The sequence below is a fragment of the Drosophila suzukii genome, chromosome 2R (assembly GCF_043229965.1).
Source record: "Drosophila suzukii chromosome 2R, CBGP_Dsuzu_IsoJpt1.0, whole genome shotgun sequence".
NCBI classification, from domain to species: domain Eukaryota; kingdom Metazoa; phylum Arthropoda; class Insecta; order Diptera; family Drosophilidae; genus Drosophila; species Drosophila suzukii.
The window spans coordinates 22493671-22516137 of record NC_092081.1 but is presented as its reverse complement, the minus strand read 5'-3'; the positions used below and the strand labels follow the sequence as shown (position 1 = coordinate 22516137).

The 22467-nt window shown below is 41.6% G+C and overlaps 6 protein-coding genes across 7 annotated transcripts; 5 read left to right on the top strand and 1 right to left on the bottom strand.

Annotated features, from left to right (window-relative positions):
* Positions 1–6866: 6866 nt before the first annotated feature.
* On the top strand, positions 6867–7418 carry LOC108008961 (uncharacterized). Its single transcript, XM_017072872.4, has one exon. It carries the CDS (start codon positions 6929–6931, stop codon positions 7292–7294), a length of 366 nt encoding a protein of 121 aa, XP_016928361.2. The 5' UTR covers positions 6867–6928; the 3' UTR covers positions 7295–7418.
* A 742-nt stretch (positions 7419–8160) lies between these two features.
* On the top strand, positions 8161–8633 carry LOC108008993 (uncharacterized). The gene has a single exon (XM_017072937.4). It carries the CDS (start codon positions 8215–8217, stop codon positions 8578–8580), a length of 366 nt encoding a protein of 121 aa, XP_016928426.1. The 5' UTR covers positions 8161–8214; the 3' UTR covers positions 8581–8633.
* A 2118-nt stretch (positions 8634–10751) lies between these two features.
* tbrd-3 (testis-specifically expressed bromodomain containing protein-3) lies at positions 10752–11705 on the top strand. Its single transcript, XM_017075253.3, has 2 exons — positions 10752–10833; positions 10887–11705. Exon 2 carries the CDS (start codon positions 10888–10890, stop codon positions 11677–11679), a length of 792 nt encoding a protein of 263 aa, XP_016930742.2. The 5' UTR covers positions 10752–10833; position 10887; the 3' UTR covers positions 11680–11705.
* Position 11706: 1 nt separating this feature from the next.
* LOC108010326 (uncharacterized) lies at positions 11707–14590 on the bottom strand. Its single transcript, XM_017075252.4, has 3 exons — positions 13302–14590; positions 12068–13192; positions 11707–11961 (listed from the first exon to the last, which is right to left on the bottom strand). The coding sequence occupies exons 1-3, from the start codon at positions 14451–14453 to the stop codon at positions 11707–11709; spliced, it is 2532 nt and encodes an 843-aa protein (XP_016930741.2). The 5' UTR covers positions 14454–14590.
* Positions 14591–14775: 185 nt separating this feature from the next.
* LOC108008641 (neurofilament medium polypeptide) lies at positions 14776–17110 on the top strand. Of its 2 annotated transcripts, none has more exons than XM_017072522.4 (2): positions 14776–16294; positions 16495–17110. In XM_017072522.4, exons 1-2 carry the CDS (start codon positions 14937–14939, stop codon positions 17093–17095), a joined length of 1959 nt encoding a protein of 652 aa, XP_016928011.3. In that variant the 5' UTR covers positions 14776–14936; the 3' UTR covers positions 17096–17110. The 2 variants fall into 2 exon arrangements, with proteins under 2 accessions (XP_016928011.3, XP_016928010.3); XM_017072521.4 differs by having other exon boundaries at positions 14780–16294; positions 16474–17110.
* A 2904-nt stretch (positions 17111–20014) lies between these two features.
* On the top strand, positions 20015–21183 carry LOC108008753 (uncharacterized). The gene has a single exon (XM_017072651.4). It carries the CDS (start codon positions 20112–20114, stop codon positions 21033–21035), a length of 924 nt encoding a protein of 307 aa, XP_016928140.2. The 5' UTR covers positions 20015–20111; the 3' UTR covers positions 21036–21183.
* Positions 21184–22467: the final 1284 nt, after the last annotated feature.

Sequence of the window (22467 nt, the reverse complement as noted above, 5' to 3'; positions counted from 1 at the left end):
GAAACTTTATGTTGTTATAATGTTTAATGGGCTATTTCCCAAACTTAAAAAAGTTAATCCAACGTGTAAAGGCTAATATAGCCACTCATCCCCCGCAGCATATCGCTTACCCTCTTTGTCAACAATTTATTTGGCCAATTCCCTGGTCAAACAATTTCCAAGTTGATGCAATTAAGGGAAATGCATAAAAAAGGAAAAAACTGGGCGGAAAGAATCTCCGGATGAAGGCGACGCGCAAATAAGCCGGACTAAGAACCAACTTTTGCTGGCCGCATCATAAAAGCGGCGGGCGCAATCTGCTGCGTCTTCATTTCTGCGGAACCACCGCAAAAAAACCACCCAAAAACCTCCCAAAAACCACCCGAAAACCACCAAAAAATCCCCCCCTCCTTGCGGAAGAACTTTGCAACTTGCGACGTCAAATTGCATTGGACTCTGTGTTTAATTTGTGTGATTTATTTGTTCAGCCTGCTGGCCAAGTTTTGGCTTTTGGTTTCGGTTCGTTTTTTATTTTCTCTGGCTTTTACTTATCTGGCCAACTGACGATGACTTTTGATTTCTTGGCGGGAATGGCTGGAGAACAAAGATCTTGGAGCAATTCTATGCGCTTTCCTGATTCCGGGCCATAAATCAAAATAAAACTTTGTCACTTGAGCTTTTGACTTGTGGAAACTTTTGGTTCTGTTCCCCTCGAACTCCCCTCCCTTTCCCTCTAATCGATTTCAAGTTTATGTTGCCGAAACAATAACAATAAAAATTGACAATGCCGAGGCGACGGCGGCTCATAAAATTTTATTACAAAAGGAAACGAACGCCATTGACATACGTAAGCTGATTCGCACCGCTCCCCGGGGGAATCCCCGAACTCCGGTCTCCAAACGGCGGCAACGAATGCCAAATGCGAAATCAATGTCGTGGTTCCTTTAATTCCCCGGCGTCCCCCGTCCCAATTTCGCCCTCCATTCGCCACATTTCGTATTCCCCATTCCTCAGATCCTGCTCCGTTTATTCTATTTGCATGTTGCATTGGGGTTCTCTGGGTTTGGAGGGTATATTGCCTATCTCGGGGATTTTGACAAACTATCTATTTAAAGGCTGTTAATATAATTCCTATGTGCCCTTATATTTTAAAATATATGGTTAATTTTATAAGCCTGTTCCAGAAGATGATATAGTCAGGAGATTAGGATTAATAGCTAGGTTCAATAAAATAAAATAAGTAAATCAGTTCAATTGGCTTAAAGCAATTATTGTATTTACTTAAATCGATACATTACTTTTTTTTAAATTTATTAATTTAAGTAATAGTTAATATATAAGTTAGTTAAGTAAGCTTCAGAAATGTTTTTACTTATCGGAAAAAAAGAAACTCCTTACATGGATAAGTCACCTTTTTATTATTTTCCAACTCATTGTGGTTTTATTCAAATCTAGATATCTACAAAATGGATAGACTAATAAAAGTTTCTTAAGGATTCGATTTTTTTTCTTAGTCTACAGTTTTCTTAAATGGAACTTTTTTGATTAAGTAGATAAAGTCGGAAAAAGAGTTCAATGAAGACAGGTCAGATTGGCAGTAATGCAAGTCTCGATTATTTATTACTCTTAAGGAAAACATTATATATTTTATTTTTTAAGAACTTATTTTTAAGAGTATCCAAACCCTGGTTACTTTTGATTTCAAGTGAATTTGCGTTGATTTTGTTCATTTGCTGTTGTTGTTGCCGCACATGATTTGGCTTTCACCCGAGCAGAGGGCGTGCCCTCGGCCTGAGCTTCCGCACACTTCCTCCCCCTCCCAATCCACCCCCCTCGCATCCGCCCCCTCCCCACACCCCCCTAGTCAGCATTCCTCATCCCGCTCAAGCCGCAGGGCACATTGCTCCAAAAATGTCAAAGTGCCGCCGCTGACACCGCTGGGCCTTTGTGGCGCGAGACGCGGGAGAGGGGGTGGCGTTTCGAGGTGGGTTGTGGGTGGTGGGTCAAAGTGGGTGGAGACCATGACAAGGGCGCGAGGATGTTTAACATGTGCGCGAAGGAGCAGGAGTGGCGCATATGTGTGTGTGACACCCGCGAGAAATGCCTCGCATTTTTCCTCTTTTTGACCCACTTTGCTTTGTCGTCAGCCATGTGGCTCCTGTCGCAACTCCATCTCCTGTCCTCCATTTCCTCCGATCCCCAGCTCAGCTCCCAACTGTCCCGTGTCCTGTCTCCAGTCTCCAGTCTCCCAGCATGTGTCACTCGGCAAGCGTTTAAATTGGGCTCCTCCCCTGGCCTCATAACTATCCACTTTATGTGGCTCACTATATATGTGCCAGTATGTCGGGTTCGCCGGTTTGTTTTGTCGGTCGCCTTTGTGCCATATTTTCACAAATTGAATTGGCCATGTCAAAAATGAAAGGATGCAGCTATGAAATTTCTGCATTCAAATTTTTCAACCAACATTATTTTAGCAGAAAGTTTGCCGCATATGCCACGGGAGCCAGAGCTCCAGGTCACCGTCTACAGTAGGACATCTATATTTTATACGTTCCTATCTTTATCAAGAGGTAATCGTTGAATAATATTTTGTTTTATAGATTTGATAAGAAATATTAATGGTACCAATTCTATATCATCATCAATACCATATCTTGTATAGCATTTCTAAATGTGAATATGAACCATGAAAGTTTGGTATTATCAATATGATGATATAAATAAAGGTCGAATGTGAATGCAGTACAGTAAACACTTTATATTCTTACTATAATTATATTATCAATGCTGTAGATGTTAGAATCCAAAGATTTTATTGAACTGCATTCCTTAATATTAATAGGACACATTGATAATAGATTTTATCAAGACTATAGATCCGAAAATTCCAATACTCCGACATTCCAGTTCCCAAAGTACCAAACTTATTTTCAGCATCCAATAGTTCAAGTTATAAAAGGTCGACTGTGTTTTTTCTGGGAGACCAGTCCAGTCCTCGATTCGCACCCCTCATCTTGGACCCCATACCATCTTCCATCCCCACCGTAATAAAGTTATTATGCATTCGGGGCAAGGCGAACCGAACCCGAACCCGACTAGACTGAACCACTTTTCCATCTCGAATGGTTGTGCTGCGAGTGGGGCAGACCACTTCTAGTCTGGAGTGGGCTAAAAATCTGACGTCGCCCCGACAACCCGACACATGGCACTTGAGCAAATTTGCATAATAGAAATTAAAATGGATTTTAACATTTCTGTTTTAGATTATGTTCAGTGGCCGCATGGCGATGGTCAGAGGGTAAGGAATACCAGCTGCGAGAGCCATGGAAACAGATTGTTATTTTTGCATGTGGTATATGGTCCAATGGGTAACGCTTATGTGGAATTTAGCAGATAGCCGCAACGCCAACATCAAGCAAATAGGGAAAATATGAAGGAACAGGGAAATTCCCAAGCACAAATATGAAAAACCGGAACATTGTGTTGATTAGATTGATTAAAGATTGGTTATACTTTGGTTATTAACTATTTACTTTGCGAACAACGAGTATATATATATCCATAATTTTAGGAATTACCAAATAGGAAACAGTGATTCTTTAACAAGGATTTCTGTATAAACCCAATTTCAACTATTTCAAAAATAATATATTACTATTATTTGTTTCTCTGTAATTTGTCTTAAGAAATTTGAAACCAAAAATTATTTTTTTAGTATTTAGACTAGCAAACCAAAACCTGCAATAATTGCAAAGTACTTACCGCCCAAGCTAGACACATAAGAAACGTAATTCTTAAGCTCTCCTTAAACGTTCTTCTGCCGACCTCGGAATACATAAGGCATATAAGGCTCCTCTGGTGGTGACCTACTGCTCGAACCTGCTCCTTGGCAGCACTCCTTGCGGAATTGGGTCTCATTTGCGTAGGCCAGAAAACTTTCCCCGCCGCCGTAGTGGCTCCCAGATGGTTTGCTCCACTTTCGCTGGCGTGCCGAAACATAAAATGGCATTAAAGCAACTTTTAAATAATGCAAAAGGACACACACACACTGAAATTCCTGCTTAAATGCTTTGATTTCGATTCGCATCCCAGCAAGGGAGCCAAAAATGTTTGCTTGCCCGTAAAATGCTGCATTGGGTGGGTGAATCTGGTATATTTGGGGGCCAAGGGCCAATGGGGGTGTACTTTGCTCACTGGCAAACATATTTGCTTAAACTTTAACATGTTGTCCTCTAGCATTTTTAGCCATATTTTCTGCTGCAGTTCTTGGCCTTGTAACATTTTGTGGCCAAATATTTTCAGAGCTTGGACGCAAGCCAGCAAAAATGAGCAAAGTGGAAAATTGGAGCGGATGGGGCACAAAAATCTGTGGAATAAATAACCTCTTAAATTGTTTTGTCGTATGTGTGGCTATGAAGGGTTTTGTAGGGTTCGAAACCACTTTTAAAAAATGTTATAAAAAATGTAAAAGGTAGTGTTCATTATGATTAAGTTGCTGTTTATAATATGGTGTAATTAGAGAAGAATGTTTGTATAAAATGCATAGTGCTTAAAAACAAACCATAATATTTTCAAAACATATAAATAATAATAATAATAATTATGTTGTTTACTGTATATATTGTAGTTCAATTTCTATAATGATGATAGTACTAAAAAGTGAAATGAAATTATTCGAAGAACTGACTTAGCATAGGAAAATAACTAAAACCATTTCTATAATTTTGACAACATTACAAATGAAGATCCCCCAAACATATTTTCCGAGAAAGGAAAATAGTTGTGGACTATGGTAAAATTTGAGGAAATCATTTTGCTACAGTGTCATTTTTTTTGTTGCTCGTTTTTTGCGACCCTTTTGAGCCGCTTATTTGGCATTGCTGCTGTTGTGGGTCTTGATGTTGCTGCTGTAGCTCCTGGTGTTGCTGTCGCTGCTGACGTTGCTGCCGTTGCTCCCGATGTTGCTGCTGTGCAGTTGCCGGACATGTGGCACTGGGTCGCTCGTCGGGGACTCAGCCACTCAAGGAGCTTATGCATGCGACGGATTATCCTTTATTGAATCGATCCTTGCTCTTTGCTGCTTTTCACAAGTCCATTATTACGGCCGGATGGACCGCAGTGGAAAGCCCGGGAAAAATGGGGAAAGTGTGCTTAACCTTGAACTTCAAAGGACTCGGCGACCTCAGCCTCCTTTGGCAAACATTTTTCTGTGTTTTCACTCCCTTTTCACAGGCAATTTCAGGCCGTAAATTAGTTTTATTTTGCTCGATTTTGCTTTTATTAAATTACCTTTTTCATGATTACTTGCAAACTTCATTTGGAAAAATGCCTGCCGACGGAAATAGCCAACGAGGTCGAGTCTGTGCCGCAATAATTTGCGCCATTTTGTAATTTCAGTTCGCTCCTTTCGCTCCTTGGTCCTGGGTTCTGGGTTCTGGGTCCTTCGTCCTTGGGCATCGGTGATGATGCTCCTCCGTCGTTTCCGCTTCCGCTGTTTTGGGTCGAAGACCTAATAAAGTGCCGCAGAACCCCATCGAGACTCCAACTTTCCCGCTCCTCGCAAAATCCGCAGCCCCTACAGGTTAATTATCTTTGGTGTAATTTAGTGGTGCCTGGCTGCCGAAAAAGGCTTTCCATTTTAATTTATTTGACCAGTAAAAGGATTAGATTAGATTCCCTGATAAATGGCCGTCAACTTGCTAGTTAAACAGCAAAACTGTTCGTTCAATTCGGGGCGCTAATTGAGTTGGTTCAAGCTTTGGAAACCCCCCAACCCCTTTGCACAGGAAAGCCAATGTTGCTAAGGACCTAATTATCATATTTTAGATGGTACATTTTAAAGATTTACTGGAAAAAGGCTTAGTAAGAGGGTCCCATTCCTAAATTGATATTAAGGAGAACGAAAAAAAATTATTCTGAAAAATGTTTAGGAAAAAAGTACTTTTTCCTTTATTCAATCATTAAAAACTAAAAGTAAACAAGACAAAAATATCGGTATACGAATCAAAATAAAACAACACATAAATCTTTTCATTATTGACACGTGAAAACAGGTGGGGAACTTAATATTGATAAGAAGTTTTAAGAAACAACCTTAGCAAACTGCTTGCAAAGAGTCTTGTCAACCCATATTACATTGTATATTTGTTTGAACGTCGAGATATATACTAGACCTCAAAACTTTTTGATAAAGCGCTGATTCTTGTTTTTAATCAAGTTATTGAAGATACCATGCTCTTTAACAAGGTTTGGCCATAAAAAGTGGATATGATATGGATTCTTGGAAATGGTTTTCTGTTGCAATACACTTATCTAATGACACTACATTCGATTAATTTTTGTGTTTGTAATTCACTTTATAACAGTCTTTTGAGGAAGAATAGGTTCAGTTAGTTACTCTACAATCTATTGATTACTTTACAATTCTCTGTTATATATTTTAATAGTAGAATAACCTTAAAAATTTATTATGGGCTAATAAAAAATCAACTGATACACAATTCGAAGAAAATTTCACTTTCTCCATAGGTAATGAGATTCAGCAAATGCATTGAAACCTGTTTAATATCGAAACCAGTTCTGTAAATTGACTGATATCTTCTGATTGGTATTAAAGCACGATATAATCACATCCGAGTGCTCTTCTTATTTGAATATTTGTGGCACCCAAAATTTGTAATGATGGAAAAGGGCGGGTATCCGATAGTCGGGAACTTGATTTTCTCAAAAGTGATTTCATTTTCATCGTGTAACTAGATAGAATGTCGCGTTCAAGATATGTTTGCCCATGTGTTTCAGACACTTCTCGACCTTTTCCATTATCGATATAGGCCATCTGTAACCTCCGAAATTTAACACACGAGGCAGCCCTATAAAAGCGAATCGCTGCATTGTCTTAACCAACAGTTAGCTTTCATCCCTTCACCAAAGAACAACAACCCTCCGAAAAATGTACCTTCTCGGCGTCTTTTTACTATTGGTTGGCACACACATCTGCTTCATAGATGCGGCTTTCGGAAATGGTGAAGGAAACGACTATACTTTTGGAGTACAAGCTACAACTGATAGCCTCATCGCTAGTGAGACTGTAACAAGACCTAAAGCGTTGTTTGGTACTACTACGAGGACGTACACTCTAACGCAAGCTGGAACGGCTAGGACCATAACATACATCAAAATCACGGATCTGATGAGAGCTCGAGGTGCTACTGCCGATATTACCGCCGGCGGTGTGGGTGCCACCACGGTCACGATCAGATTTACCTCAGCCCGGTCGGCTGGTATTAGGTCCCAAGTGGTAATCTACGGATCTTAATAGTTCTGTACGAATTATAGACCGTACATGTCTTAAAATAAATCAAAAATATTGTGTTCATATAAATTATAAAATGTGTTCATCCACTTCACATTCATAAAATAAAGTATTTTAAATCTTAAAATTTGCTTGGAACTTATTTCTAGAAGATGGTAAATACTTGATAAAATGTACTGTTCGATATCTGAAAGTAAGAAAATAAAAAATGATTCAATTACATAACTTTTTCAACAAATATTATCAAAAATTTTATTACGGCTTATATTATAAATTGTAAGGCAAGAAACAAAACACTCTTCAATAAGATTCTTCAAAGATTCTCCAAAGATAGTTCGTCAGGCGTAAAAGATAGGGAATAGTTATCTTCCAGGTCTCATCGAGCATTAGCAAAATTGAATCCAGGCGACTCGGGTACACATATGAATTTAGGAATAAATATACATACAAGGCAGTATAAATCAACTGCGGCGCATCCATTCCACTGAAATGCGAATCCGACTGCTGACAAGTGTCAGTGTGAAAATTTTACTTTCTTGATAGATAATGAGATTCAACAAATGCATTGAAACCTGTTTAATATCGAAACACTGTATAATCACATCAGAATTCTCTTCTTATTTAAATATTTGTGGCACCCAAAATTTGTAATGATGAAAGAGGGCGGGTATCCGATAGTCGGGAACTTGATTTTCTCAAAAGTTATTTCATTTTCATCGTGTTACTAGATAGAATGTGTCGCGTTTAAGATATGTTTGCCCATGTGTTACAGACACCTCTCGACCTTTTCCATTATCGATATAGGCCATCTGTAACCTCCGAAATTTAACACACGAGGCAGCCCTATAAAAGCGAATCGCTGCATTGTCTTAACCAACAGTTAGCTTTCATCTCTTGACCAAAGAACAACAACCTTCCGAAAAATGTACCTCTTCGGCGTGTTTTTAATATTGGTTGGCACACACATCTGCATCATAGATGCGGCTTTCCGAAATAGTGAAGGAAACGACTATACTTTTGGAGTACAAGCTACAGCTGATACCCTCATCGCTAGTGAGACTATAACAAGACCTAAAGCGTTGTTTGGTACTACTACGAGGACGTACACTCTAACGCAAGCTGGAACGGCTAAGACCATAACATACATCAAAATCACGGATCTGATGAGAAATCGAGGGGCTACTGCCGAAATTACCGCCGGCGGTGTGGGTGCCACCACGGTCACGATCAGATTTACCTCAGCCCGGTCGGCTGGTATTAGGTCCCAAGTGGTAATCTACGGATCTTAATAGTTCTGTACGAATTATAGACCGTACATGTCTTAAAATAAATCAAAAATATTGTGTTCTATAAATCATAAAATGTGTTTATCCACTTCACATTCATAAAATAAAGTATTTTAAATCTTAAAATTTGCTTGGAACTTATTTCTAGAAGATGGTAGATTCAAAAATAATATTAGTGCTTATATTATAAATTGTTAGATTCTTCAAAGATTCTCCAAAGATAGTTCGTCAGGCGTATAAGTTAGGGAATATCTTCCAGGTCTCATCGAGCATTAGCAAAATTGAATCCTGGCGACTCATAAGTAAATGCTATTAAGATACGAGCGGGTACACATATGAATATAGGAACAAATATACATACAAGGCAGTATAAATCAACTGCGGCGCATCCATTCCACCGAAATGCGAATCCGACTGCTGACAAGTGTCACCGAGAGATGCTATGACAAAGTGTCAAAAGAATGTTTGACATCTGACTGGCTGTGCCTGTCTCTTTCGCTCTGGTATCCCCCTCTCTTTCGCTCCGCTCGCCCCATCTCGTTCACGCTCACTCAGAGGGCAGCTTGTGTAGCCTGTCCAAATGTACATTTCTCATATCTCCTCGGAGTTCTCCAATGCTGGTACTTCTTTTCCCCTCTTTTTCTGCAGGGCTTTCATATTGCCGCTTTTTTTGCCGCCGCTGCCGCTTTTTCTTATATTTATCCATATATTGCCTGGTTCCAATGGGATGATGATGCGGGATGGCCTGGTAGGGATGCTCTGGATAAGGGAAAAGTGGGGGATGGACTGTCTTTGACAGCCTCACACGTTTTTTCCCCTGTTCCTATCCCTCCGGCGATCCTTTTAGCACCTGCCCCAGTCCCGAGGTGTATAATTTCATATGCCAACTGATTGAGTGTCGCAGTTTTACTGGTGTGTAAAAAATGAAAAAGATTTTTATCTAGAAATCGGCGATAGAAAGGGAAATGTTTACCACGGAATACCAAATGAAAAGAAGACAGCCCTTGACGTATCGACAAGATCAAAAGAATCTTACGTCGAGGGCTAAGAAAGATTTACTGGGAAAAAGATGGTATTTACGCTTATGAATAACACTTGTAACTTACACCTTATAATATAGAAATCATATATCTCACAAAATGTTATTAAAAATAACAGCTTTTAACTATCATAACAAAATGTGTACCAAGTGGAGAAAACCATTTACAAGAATCTAATATTTTATCCGAGTACTTATACTCAAAGTTGTAGCACTACAATCTTTTATTGCATAGTCTATAGTTTATATACATGAATTAATTTCTAAAGTCTTAAATGTAAATATAAATAATATTGAGTTTCAGATAAAAAATATTTTTTTTTATTATCGAAATTAAAATATTATGCGTGGTCTTCAGGTTAAGTACCAAAAAATATTGATAGTATTGAACAGACGCAAGTGGGTCAGTGGAGTGTAATCCATTCCTCAGGAGATTGACCCACTGTTAGGACCATTCCCTTAAAACCCCAGCAGCAGACTGAAGAGATGCCCCAAGATATAGCCAAGACTCGGCTGAATTGCCCCCCAATTTTCACTTTTTGTGGCAGGTAAGTTAACAGCGAGAGAAAAGAAAACCTGAGCCTGTTTTCCTCTCATTTGTGGATTGCAAGCTAACAGTGGAAGAGAGCCACAGGACTTCCCCTCCAGACGCATGTGGAATTTAATCTTACTGTTAGATGTCTTTAAACAGGATTTCTGCTAAACTTTTTATAAACCCAACTTGTTGACTATCCAAATGAAAGCCCTACAAATATTTGCCCAAAAATGATGCATGTTGTATATTTTGACATAATATTTATGGCCCCAAAAATAGCTGACATCAGCTAGTTGACCATAAATATTTGTGGGCCTAATATCTCGAAGGGAGTTGTCCAAATACGTTCACCGGAAAAAGGGACTGTTTGCATGGGTCCCAAAAAATTAGATTAACTACCCCTGGGCTAGGGATTGGGAAAAAGCATTTCCCAAAAGGACCAACAACCCACACAAAATTCAAATACATTTTTGGACGGAGCAGAAACACTTGCATAATTAACTGAATTTGTTTGCTGTCCTAACCGCAATTGTGGATTGACTTTTCCTCTCGGGTTGAGGTGGCAATCCTAAATCCTAACTAAAAATACTAAAAAAACAGTGTGTGAAAGATGACAGCTTTGCTAAAATATACTATAGACCTTTGGGTTTTCCCTCAAGCTGTTTTTCCTTGTGTCAAAAAGGTAGGAGATATTAATTTTCACAAGGAATTTTCAGCTATCCCAAGCTTTTTTAGGATGTCTGGAAAACAAAAGAGTTCTTCGCCGGAAATTAATGCCTGCAAGGCCATTATCAAGAGATTGTTCTCCAGTTCCTACAAACATATAGCCTGGGTCTTCTACGAACCTCTGGATGCCCAGCTTTTGGGTCTAAACGACTACCATGACATTGTAAAGGAACCCATGGATCTATCTACCGTAAGGTATCGTGTGAATGCGGGCTGCTATCAGAGTGCCGCGGATTTTGTGAAGGATGTGAGGCTGATTTTCTACAACACCTACTTGTATACGAATCCTGGCCACCTGTGCTACCAAATGGCCAAAAAGCTGCAGATTATTTTCGAGGAAATGTATGCCCAAGTTCAGTTATACATAACCAATGGCAAAGTAGTGAGTACTGAAAATGAGAGTTCCTCGAGCTCCTCGGATGAATCGGATGAATCGGATGAATCGGATGACTCGACATCGACAGAAAATGAACCGAGCACTCTAGAGGTTTACTCTTCCATTAGGAAAAATCCCCCAGAATGGACTTCGCCGACCTTCTCAGCACCTGTAAGTCACCAGAATCCCTTCACTACCGAAGAGGATCTAGATTTGCATGCCAAGATTCAACAGCTGGACGGCGAAGTGCTGCTCCATGTGATTCACCTAATCCGAAGGATGGAAAACGCCGAAAACTGCAACAAGGAGCTGGAGTTCGACGTCTGCCAACTGAAGGCGCACACCAAGCGCTCCATCCTGGAGTACTTGGCCAGCAAGGGAATCACCGGGAAGAGAGTGGCCCGCAACAAACCCAAATACATCTGAGACTGAAATACCAAAGTGTTTTTATTTCTAACTATCCACCTTGCCCAAAAGCCTCTCCTGTTCCTTCCTCTTCTCACGGAAGGCGCGGTTATTTCGAAACTCTCCGTTCCAAACCTTCGCTCGCATTATCTCCTGCGGGTTCGAGGCTATGTAGGCGAAAAAGGTCCTGCGAGGAGGTCCCCCGGGCACCAAATAGTTGCCCATCGCATACCAGGCGGAACCGACGGTCTCCAAGTAACGCTCGTTTAGCTGGTCATGGAAGGTTTTCTTCACGATAGCAGCCTGCAAAGAGCAAGATAGATTATAATTACTTTAGTTGTTTAGCCTTAAATTATTATATTTGGAATGTAATATACATTCAATTTGTAACTACTTTCGAATGACTCACCTTATTTTTGATCCGCTTGTAGTTGTCAAAGTTCTCCTGAGATCTGGGCAGACGATCAATACCCATAAGATCCGGATCCGGGGGACTGCTCTGGCATATGGTGACCAGTTCGAAAATCCGGTTCGCCTCCAAAATACTCTCGTCGAGCTCCTTCTGGCTGTAGGTCTTTCCGTACCTCCTCTTGACCCACTCCCTCAGGATGGGTAGCTTGTGGGCCTCCGGCAGACTGGCCAGCACAAAGCGAGGTTCCTTGCGGAGGGCACGTAGGCCGTCCTTGAGCAACTGGTTCATCTGTTCCGCATTGTCGGGATCGAACTTGTTGGTCTCCTTGTAGGTGAGGGCCTTTCGCGGGGTCAACCTACCCATACGCTCCATCTCGGCCCGCTTTATGGTGGCCTGCTTCTGCCAAATGGCGTTGGCACATCGCACCACCGCATCCACAATCTCCGCCTTGTAGTCCACACGGCTGCGACAGCTGTGGTTGCTTGAATGATCCAGGGTCTCCCGGCTGTCATCGGAGGTCATGTCCCCATCGAGATCATCGAATAAGTCGAGTGGGGCTTGGGGCTCTGGAGCCACTTTCTTCTCCGTTTCATTTTCCGGAGGCACCTCGTCCTCAATCATCATCTCCCTTATTAGGCAATCATAATTACAGTTATTATGCCCACGTTCCTCCTCCGATTTACCCAACGCCTTCACAAACGACTTGGTCACTATCTTTTTCAAGTCAAAGGGTCTGGGTTGACCGGTTTGGAAGACCCGATGGTACTTGAACTTGTAGGGCTTATTGGATCGCGGTCCTCGGAAGAACTTCTTCTTAACCGGCTTTGTGGTGGCGCGCATTTTGCACGTTTCGGAGTTCGATTGGATTTTTCCTTTGGCCAAAACAAATGATACAGCCGACTTTCTTGGCGCCGGAGGAAGCTCGCAATCCGTGGGATCTAGAATGGTCCTACATTTCTCCAAGGACTTCTCATTGAAGTCGATGTTGTGCATACGGAAGGCACTGTTGGCCAGTTTGCGAGGTGGAGGCTTCCAGGTCGATACCTTCTTGGGCTCTTCTTTCGGAGGTTCAGGCGGAGGCTCTACCTTTTTTGCCTTCTTACCCTTCTTGTCCTTATTTTTCTGTAAAGGGAAGTATTAGATAGTTTTAACCATTATATAATGTAAAACAGATATTGGAAAGTGGTACAATCGATATAATTTTTTTCGAGATCTTAAGACTAAAACTTACCGGCTTGCCTCCTCCTCCCTCGAGTCTCTTCCCCCGGTAAGTATCGATGGCTGCCGTGTGGGCCACGCTGATATCCTCGCCCACCAAAGCCAGATTACCCTGATCCTTGGGATCTGGCCAGGGCTGCGATACCAGCATCTTCTGGCACAGGACGCAATCGGCATTCTCAATGGTCAGCACTTTGGTCTGGTCGCAGTGCATCGCGTTGCGATGGCGTGCCATGATAATATCGATGTCGTGCTCCAACTGGGCCACTATCCTCGCCTTCCTGAGTTTTCGATACGGTTCTGCCACGTCGAGCAGTTCCAGGCAGCGATCCCTTGCCTTGACCGCCAGTTCATCCCTCAACAGCTGCGATTGCACCACCTGACCTTTGTGCACCAGACACATATTTGCCTCGGGTTCCCGACTCTTGGGCTTACCCTCTTTCTCCTCCTGATTTCCCTCTAAGCCACCCAGTTTAAAATAACGTTCCAGAGTCTCGGAGAGGGTTTTCTTGATCAAACGCTGGCCAGGATTCAGTCGGTAGAGGGCATACCAAGGCTCCTCTTCGTCCTTGCCATAATTGGGTGGTCCGTTGTTGGGCCAAAACTTAAAGGATACCACAAAGTCCGGGAGCTTGGTGGTCAAACAGGAGGTCCTTTGAACGGGTTTCGGTTGACTTTGGAAGTAGGGGGACTTCTTGGAGCGCTTCTTCGATGGACGCTCTGGTTCGCTCACGGAATCCAGCGACTGAGTTTCGAGCTCGGGTAGTTTTTTTGGGGGCCTCGGCAGCACAGTGTCCAGACCTCGAATGGTGGCCAACATATCGATCTTGGCTATGGCATTCATCAGCAACTGTTCGTTAATGCTATAGACACCATCCTTCTGGCACGTCTTATAGTAACCCTCCATCACAAAGTAGAGAAAGGCCAGGATATTGTTCCTGCTCAGCTGAACCATCCGACTGATCTTCTTCTTGGATATAACCGGTTGGATTCCCAGGGCAGTCAGGGCCTTGAACATCTTCTCACCCGTCCCCTGCTCAAAGTCATCCCGAAGGCTCTCCGACATGGTTAACATCACCGTCTCCTGTTGTGTGGACACGCCCATATACCATTTGGCCAAGTCCAACTTCCGATGGAAGTCATTCAACTTTTTGTGGAAACTCATTCTGGTTCCGTGTCCAAATTTTGTACTCTACAATTTACAGTTTCTAAAAAAATAAGTTGCAAAAATCAAAAGTTCTCGATCAGAACATGTGGGGAATAAAAACTAGTTTTTGTGTCACGAGCTAAAGGTAAAGGCAATGGTTCTTATGATTAACTTTTCTACGTTTGAATAAAATCTTTCCTACATTTTAAAACATTTATAGGGGAGTAGGTCCAGTTGTTTGTACCGAACATAGGAAACCAACGTCCAATAATTAAATTTTAAGAATCTCCTATATCATAACTAATAGTCAGATTTCTTCTTTGGAATCTGTCAGATTCAATTTGAAAAATAAGGATTTTAAATAATTTCCAGGCATGCCTTGTCTAATACATCTAAAAAACAACATTTTCGATGTTTTTCCAAAATAAAATTAGTTTGTTCGAAGCCTGAAAGTCCTCGTTGACCGTTGTTCAATGATACGTGATAAGTGTTGTTTAAACAATGGCTATAAGGATGCAAGACTGTAGATCAATGAGTGAACCATGCCAATGTCCTCGTTGCCGGTTTGAAATGCGTATGTCCAGTCACCTGATGAATTGCCAAGAAAAGTGCACCCCCTCTGCAAAATGCTGCAACATGGGTGGCTTGCCGCAGGAGAATCAACCGTCATTTGACAACTGTCAAAGACCTTGCTGGCCGAAAAGATCAGTTCCTCAGGAAGTTTCTCAGAATTTCCACCAGGGAAACTCTCAGAAACTTCCCCAGGAATCTCCTCTAAAATGGAATTGCCAGCCCCTTAGAAATATTATCTATGGGCAGCAATCTCCTGGGCAAGCTAACCAGGAATATCGGCAGCAAAATCCACAACAAACTACACAGCAATTTTCACAGCAATCTCCTCGAAAGTGTTGTTACCAGGTGCCTCCTCAAAACTTCTGTCAGCAATCTCCGCAAAACTATTTCCAAACACCTCCTGGAATCTTGTTCCATAAACATCCTGGAAATGTATGCCAAGAAGATTTCGAAGACGACCATTACAATGGACAAAACGGAATGAGAAGAAGACCCTGCTACTGTGTAACTCATGAAATGGGCGTTCAAACGGATGAGACGGAGTGTAAGAGCACAAAAGATCAGTCCCAGTCCCCAACTCCCGAGGAGCCTAAGGATCCATCGGTTGAATATATAGCGGTCACCGAATTCACGACAAAAGAAGTGGAGGTCAAGCATCACACCGGCGCAAAGGACATTTACATCGAACGAGTTCAGTCCGTCAGCCATTTCCCAACCACAGCCCGTGAACATATCACAGAGACTCCGACTAGAAAAAAGGTACAGGAGGAAAAACATGAAAATAATACCATTAAAGACGAGTCCAAAGAAGACAACATCGTACCCCTTCGAGCGCTGCGCCCATCGGAGTTGGAGCCCATAATGGAGTCTGCAAAGGCGGAAGTTCCTAAAGTCGATTCTAAAGCCGAAACGGGTGAACTGCTCTATTACCAATATGAGACATTTGAGCGTGATTTTGGTGACTCCCAGGAGACTGTGAAGAAATCCACTAAGAAGGGCAGAAGTGCTCTGGGATCACCAGCACCCCGCTTATCAAAGACTCGTACACCCACTCCCCGATCTCCTATTTCCCGATCACCTACTTCCCGATCACCTGGAACCCGATCACCCATTTCCCTCACACCCTCTCGAGGATCTCCGACTTCCCATAAGTCCATTTACCGCACACCCAGGGAAGACATGAGCCGCTCTGAATCCGGAAGAGATATCAGTCCACCGTTGTCGCCCCAAAGCAGTGCTACGAAGTCTGAACAAAATACCTCTATCGGCAATGATGATGATACAAGGTAGGGTTGGTGTAAAAAACCATCTTATAATGAACAAGAGAATTAAATACAAGCATTATATATATATTTTTTTTTTTTTTTTTGATTATATAAAGACAGTCCTAGAATGTTCGCTGTTCTTAAATTTTTTACTTAAAATCTTTAAGGTACCACGTCATTGATATTAATTTTCTTCCTAGCAAACCCTTTGTCATGTTAAGTAGTGACAATTCGGACGATAAAGATGAGGAAATTAAACCTGAGGTGCCAGAAGAAGAGGAGAGATTACCCTCTGACTACGACAATGTGAGCACCGTGCACGTGAGGGTTACCAATAGAAAGGAGGCTTCTGTAAAAAGGCCCAATGGCGAGAAATCGAATGACAAAATTACTGCGGTCTTCGAGAGCCGAGTTTCCGAGGTGCTTTTAAAGGAACAGGGTGAGAAGAAACCAGGTGAGAAGAAACCAAGTAAGAAGAACGAGGGTGAAAGGCAACCAGGCGAAAAAAAACCAGAAGAAAAGAAACCCAGTGCCAATAAACCAGAAAAAAAGAAATCGAAGGGCTTACCCCCGCCTAAAATGGAGATGAAGCGGGGCTATCCATCAAATGATTTGGTCTGCAGATTTGCAAATCCCCCAAAGTGCAAACCCACCTGCAGGAGCTTCAGGTTTCCCTGTCCGTCGTCCAATCCTTTTAAATCTTTCAACTCTTTTAACTCCTTCAACTCCTTTAAGCAATGTCCTTCCCGTTCTCCCAGCACAAGACAATATGATCCCATCTATGGCTTTGGCAGCAAGTGTATCGCTTACTATTGTCGATAATGCCAAACAAAAATTTAAAACTGTCTTACCGACTTTTGCATACTAACAGCCAATAATAAAATAAGTAAAATATTCTCAACCTAAAATATTTTGTGGGGCTTAGTCTTTTGTTCCTTCAATCTCGATAAAAATGTATTCAATAAATGTCTACCAATATTGATACCGTCTTCTATCGGCTGAGGATTAAAAATATATAAATTCTTAAGCCACACTTGCCCATATATTTTGGGCCACTTGGAGTCTTATCCGGCTGAAAGCTCTTGAAATTGGAATTTCGGAATTAGCTGCATTGGCTCTTTTGCAGCAAAAGTGCAAATCCTGGTAAAATAATTTGCGGTCAACGAAGCCACAGATCGTTAATGAAGCACTCTCTGAAATGGATTTTGGTCCCTGAATTGCAGTTAATGGTCAAATAAGGATGGCAATATCTTGTCTGCTGAAGGCAATAACGATAATTGGGATTTCAACGACCGAATGATTATAATATTCAGTTTGCCGACTCAATTGCCTGCTTAAGATGTTCATTGGCCAAGTCAGTATGGCCTAATGTTAACAGATGTTTGCATACTAGGCCGTTCTATAACTTATCTTTCGAGCAGGTGAATCTCTGATGGTTATTTCCTATGTTTGTCATCGGGGGAAATTGAATATTTTATCTACGGATATTAGGTGCCAGGAGTTGCAGCCAGACTCCTTTGCATTGCTCGATAAAATGTTTGCCATTTAATTTTTATTCTACCCTTCGATTGGCTGGTTCAGGAATAATTTTGCCATTTGCGCCCAAGTAAACAAAATAAAATTCAACAATGCCGAAAGCAGTAGGAAAATCTCTGGCCTCGCCGACGGATGTTCACTTTTGGCCACTAAAAGTTCGCTTTTCCACCTCTGCCTCTGGGCCATCATTTTATTTCGTTTCATGTTTTATTCACCACTTCCGCCGGAAATAGACATACGCCAGTGTGCGTGTGTGAGTTGGCCTAAACATCTGTCTCGTTTGGCAAGCCGATGGATGGATGCCATAGATTTTTGGCCGGTTCCAGGGCCAACAAAGTAGAAACTGTTTTCGCAAACAAATCCCACATAAATGCTCAATTTATAACAGACCGGAAGTTAAACTTAATCAAGCGTACTTTTTGGCTTATTGTTTAGTTTTCCCTGTCCTTTCTCCCCTTTTGTATTTACTTAACATATTTTATTGCGATACTTCTCTCTGTTTTTCCCTCTATTTTCCCGGGGATTACAGGGGATTTTGTGTGCCCAAATGCTACGGAACACCATCTCCGTTGGCCGTGTGTGATCCCGAAAATCCCCTCTTGCCCTCTGAAACATTCATACTCCAAACTCCATTGTCGTAGGTTTATTCCGTTTCGTTCATTTCATATTTCGTTTGATAAATCTACGGCATCAAACATGGATGGATGGACATTCCCGTTGTCTTCTGAATTAGTTAAAGCGGTCGTAGGCATCAAACTGAATCGGTTTTACCAGGGATTTGCATACTCATCGGAGGCAACTGTACTTTTTAAAGGATTTTGCAAAATTCTGCAGTTATTTATGTGTCCTTTTGTTAAATAATTGAACAAGTACACAAAAGTTTTATAAAGCTTGTTTATTTTTACGTGAAATGCGTAATATTTTATATGCTACAAATTTGCAGAAACATAAATCATTAGGCTGTTCGATATTTACTGAAGAACCTATTAATATAAAATTACATTTTGCTGCTTCGAAAGTTGTTTATACCTATAAATAAAATATAAATTGTTTTGAAGCAAGATTAATTATTTCACTTACCACCTATATACTGTTAGCCAAATTAAATAGTTAAATTAATTATCTGCGTACTGAGTTCAACATTAATTTATTTTCTATTCTTTTACCAGTGTATTTGAAACATTGTGTAAAGGCTAAAGGCCATATCAGTTTCAATCGTTAACCTCTTCAATAATAAATTAATTGGGCTATTTTGTATTGCCGGTGTTTTAAGTTACTCTGCTGATTACAAAGTATCAAGTGCCTTGTTTTGACTAATATTTCGTGAGTTGCACACATGCAATAGACTTTCATTTAATTATCCCGAAAACATTTGCATTTATTGTGGAGAGGTCCCCCCTCCAATAGAAATCAATTGTCAAACAATTAAACCGATGTAGAAGTCGGTGGGCGGATGCTCTATTTGGGATGCCAGGTGGGCGTGTCTCCCTGTTTGCCATTGTTTGTTTTCCTTCGCCCGGACCGGGATAAATGAACGCCTGGGCAAACAAATGCGGGTGGGTGAGCCAGGTGGGCTGGGTGGGCTAAAGGTGAGTGGAGGCTTTCGGAGGCACTCTGCATTTGCTAATGCATTCGATAATTGCATGCTGCCGAATCAATGGAGGCCCAGGCACATCTCCTTCGGGAGTCGGGCGAATAATGTAGTTCCTCCCACCTGTCTCTCGGGCGGATTGAGTTCCCTTCCATGTCGGCTCAATTAGGACCTTATTGTTGTTTTGCCAATATGGGAAATTGCACTGGGAAAATAAAGGATATATATAACATATGATATATGGTATGATATGATATGATAGGATACGATACGATGCGATATGATATGAAATGATATGATATGATATAATATGAATACATTTCCAATGGTTTTAAACCCCAAAGGTATTTACGAAAAACCAAGGAACATTACATTATTTATAAGATAAATTAACCTTTTTCTTAAGAAAGTCTATAAAAGTATCCTATTAAGGAACTTATTAAGGTATGTAGTTCTGTAAATGAAGTTGGGAATTATTGCGTATATAAACAAGAAGTTAGTTCTTTCAAATATTTTAATATAAAATAATTAATTTAAATTTCTTTCAGTGAAATCCACAATGCGGGATTAATTGAAGTGGCAGGGATTGTCTATCATTCAATCCCCGCTCCGAGCATTCAATGCCAAGTGCTGACGTACACATGTATTCCGTTCAGTTTGAATATTCCGGCTTCTTCTTTTGACAAAATTCTAACCAAATTAAACTATGTAATGATGAGGATACACCGGTTGCTGATGAACAAGTGCTCCTGCTACGGTCATGTGCTGCAGCGATCGATGAGGGTTCCCAGGCGAACTCCAAGCCCACCGGCGACTCACGGAAGAGCTCCCCTCCAGGTGCGCCATAGCTTCCAGGCTCCGCGGAAAGAGGATAATAGTCCGGGTAGATCACTGGACCTCGAGCTGGACTTCTCCGTGGCCAAGGATGAGCCGCACCAGGTGTCCCTGCCCCTGATGGTATATTTCTACAGTCCGCTGAGTCGTCTGGCCACCAAGTTGTCCCTGCTCCGGCTGAAATTCATGTGGGATTGGGACTTCTCGGAAAGGCACTTCATAGAGAATTCCCTCCAGGCGGCAGCCGTTTTCACGGACTTTGTGAGGCGTCGTCGTAACCGAAATGTGGAAAGATGCAGTACGCCCATGGGCTTCAAGCAGATCAAGCATGATCTACTGGACGATCCTCCCGACTGGAGGCTCAAGATGATGCGCTTCGATAAGGTCCATTTCCGGCGGGCCATTCCTCTGAAAGTGCAGCTCCTCCGGCACTACGACCATCGGTTCGCCTTTATCGATGTGGTCTTTGTGGCACTGAGGCGATCCAACGACTTCCGGTCGACAGCGGAACTTAAGGAGATGGCCGAGCTACTCAAGGACTATGTGGATCCCGCCCACCTAAGGGTTCCACATCCCCTGATCTTTGCCGAGGTCTTCATGCGCTTCCGACGGGACTACTCAGTGGAACCCACCAAAATGGGCAATGTGCGGGACAACAGTCGCTGCATGGGCCAGTGGCTCATCTCCACCTATAAGGTGGTTCGCTTCGACATCCTCAACCACCATCCGCTGTTCGAGATTCCCCAGTTCGAGGAGTGGATGCCTCCTGTTATGACCAGGATGGGCCGCAGCCTGGACTAGAATGTGTTTACTTAGTCATTTACTTGGAGAAGTATCCTCGTGCTGTAATATTTAGGTATAAAATTGTAAATTATTGGGTCAACCCTTCAAAAACAAAACTGCATATTAATTAAAATGTAATAAAGCCGTTAGAAAACTTATGCTAAGATATGCAAATAAGAGTGAGCACTTGACACCTTTTTAATTTGCTTATTCAGAGTCACTGATATAAAAACGAATAGTGAAAATAAAAATCGGCAAATCATAGTCAAAAGATAATATTATTTTAATTACATGACTTAAACATAGAATATTTCTTGGTTTTTCAATAAAAGTGTTTCAAAAGAAGACTGATAATTTGTCTAAGACAAATGTTCTCCAATTTATAGACGTCTTAAGGGGTTCCTAGAAGAAACCTGATATTTTCCCACGCCAGAATTGTCATAAATTTGTAATTAACATTTGTCCCCCGTCGCTGGCAAGATTCATGGGCGAAGTAATGCCGATATGCCCATTATTCAGTGGGGAAATCTTTCCAGCCAGCTTCCAGGAAAGGAAACGAGGGGCTACAGGTGCAACTCACTCACCTGGCCGCTTATCGGAACACGTTTCAGTGCAAGCCTGTCAATAAGTTGAATTTAGTATGCGCGTGAGTCCAAAAACCACAGATTGCAGGTTGCACCGGCGATGGGTGGGAAAAGGGCCTGGAAAACCCATTGATTTCCCTCTTCCTTGGCGCAATCTTGGACTCCACGATATGCCCCGACACTTTGCGGGTGCGGCTTCTGCTGCTGCCACTTGCCACTTGCTGCTTGCTGCTTGCCACACTTTTCACTTTGCCGCTGCACTCAAATTTAAAGCGTGCAATTTTATGCTTTTAATTTTCCGCTCAATAAAATCCTGTGGCTTTGGCTCGCACAAATTACACTGTAGGGAGCCATTGCCATCTGCTCCTCGCTCCTTTATTTTTGGCCCTTTCATCATTACGATGCAATAATGAATTTCTGCAACATTTGCTGCAAGGTTATTGTCCCTTAATCAAAATTGTGCGGGCATTCCTTGGGAAATTCCCCTGGCGAGCATTCAGCTGGAGTAAGTACCCATTTAATGAGTTACTAATTCTTGGGTGGACTAACTTTTGAAATAAATATTTTTTTCTATGTTGGTATATGTATCCTAATATATGTAGTTTAAGTAAACGTTTGCGAGCCAAAACACCATCGATTAATGGAGATTATAGATAAAGAATTCGATTTTCATATTTTATTTTCTTTAGAAATTCCCCTTAAGCTGTTGATGACTTACTAATTTTTGCGGGAACTTAAGATAAACTTAAATTTGGCATTTTAAATAAACAGAGTTCATTACCACAACGGAACGTATTACCCCAATATTGACGTAGATTTAAAATTCGTATTCTATTCCATTTTAAACACAATTTTAAGTACGTTTA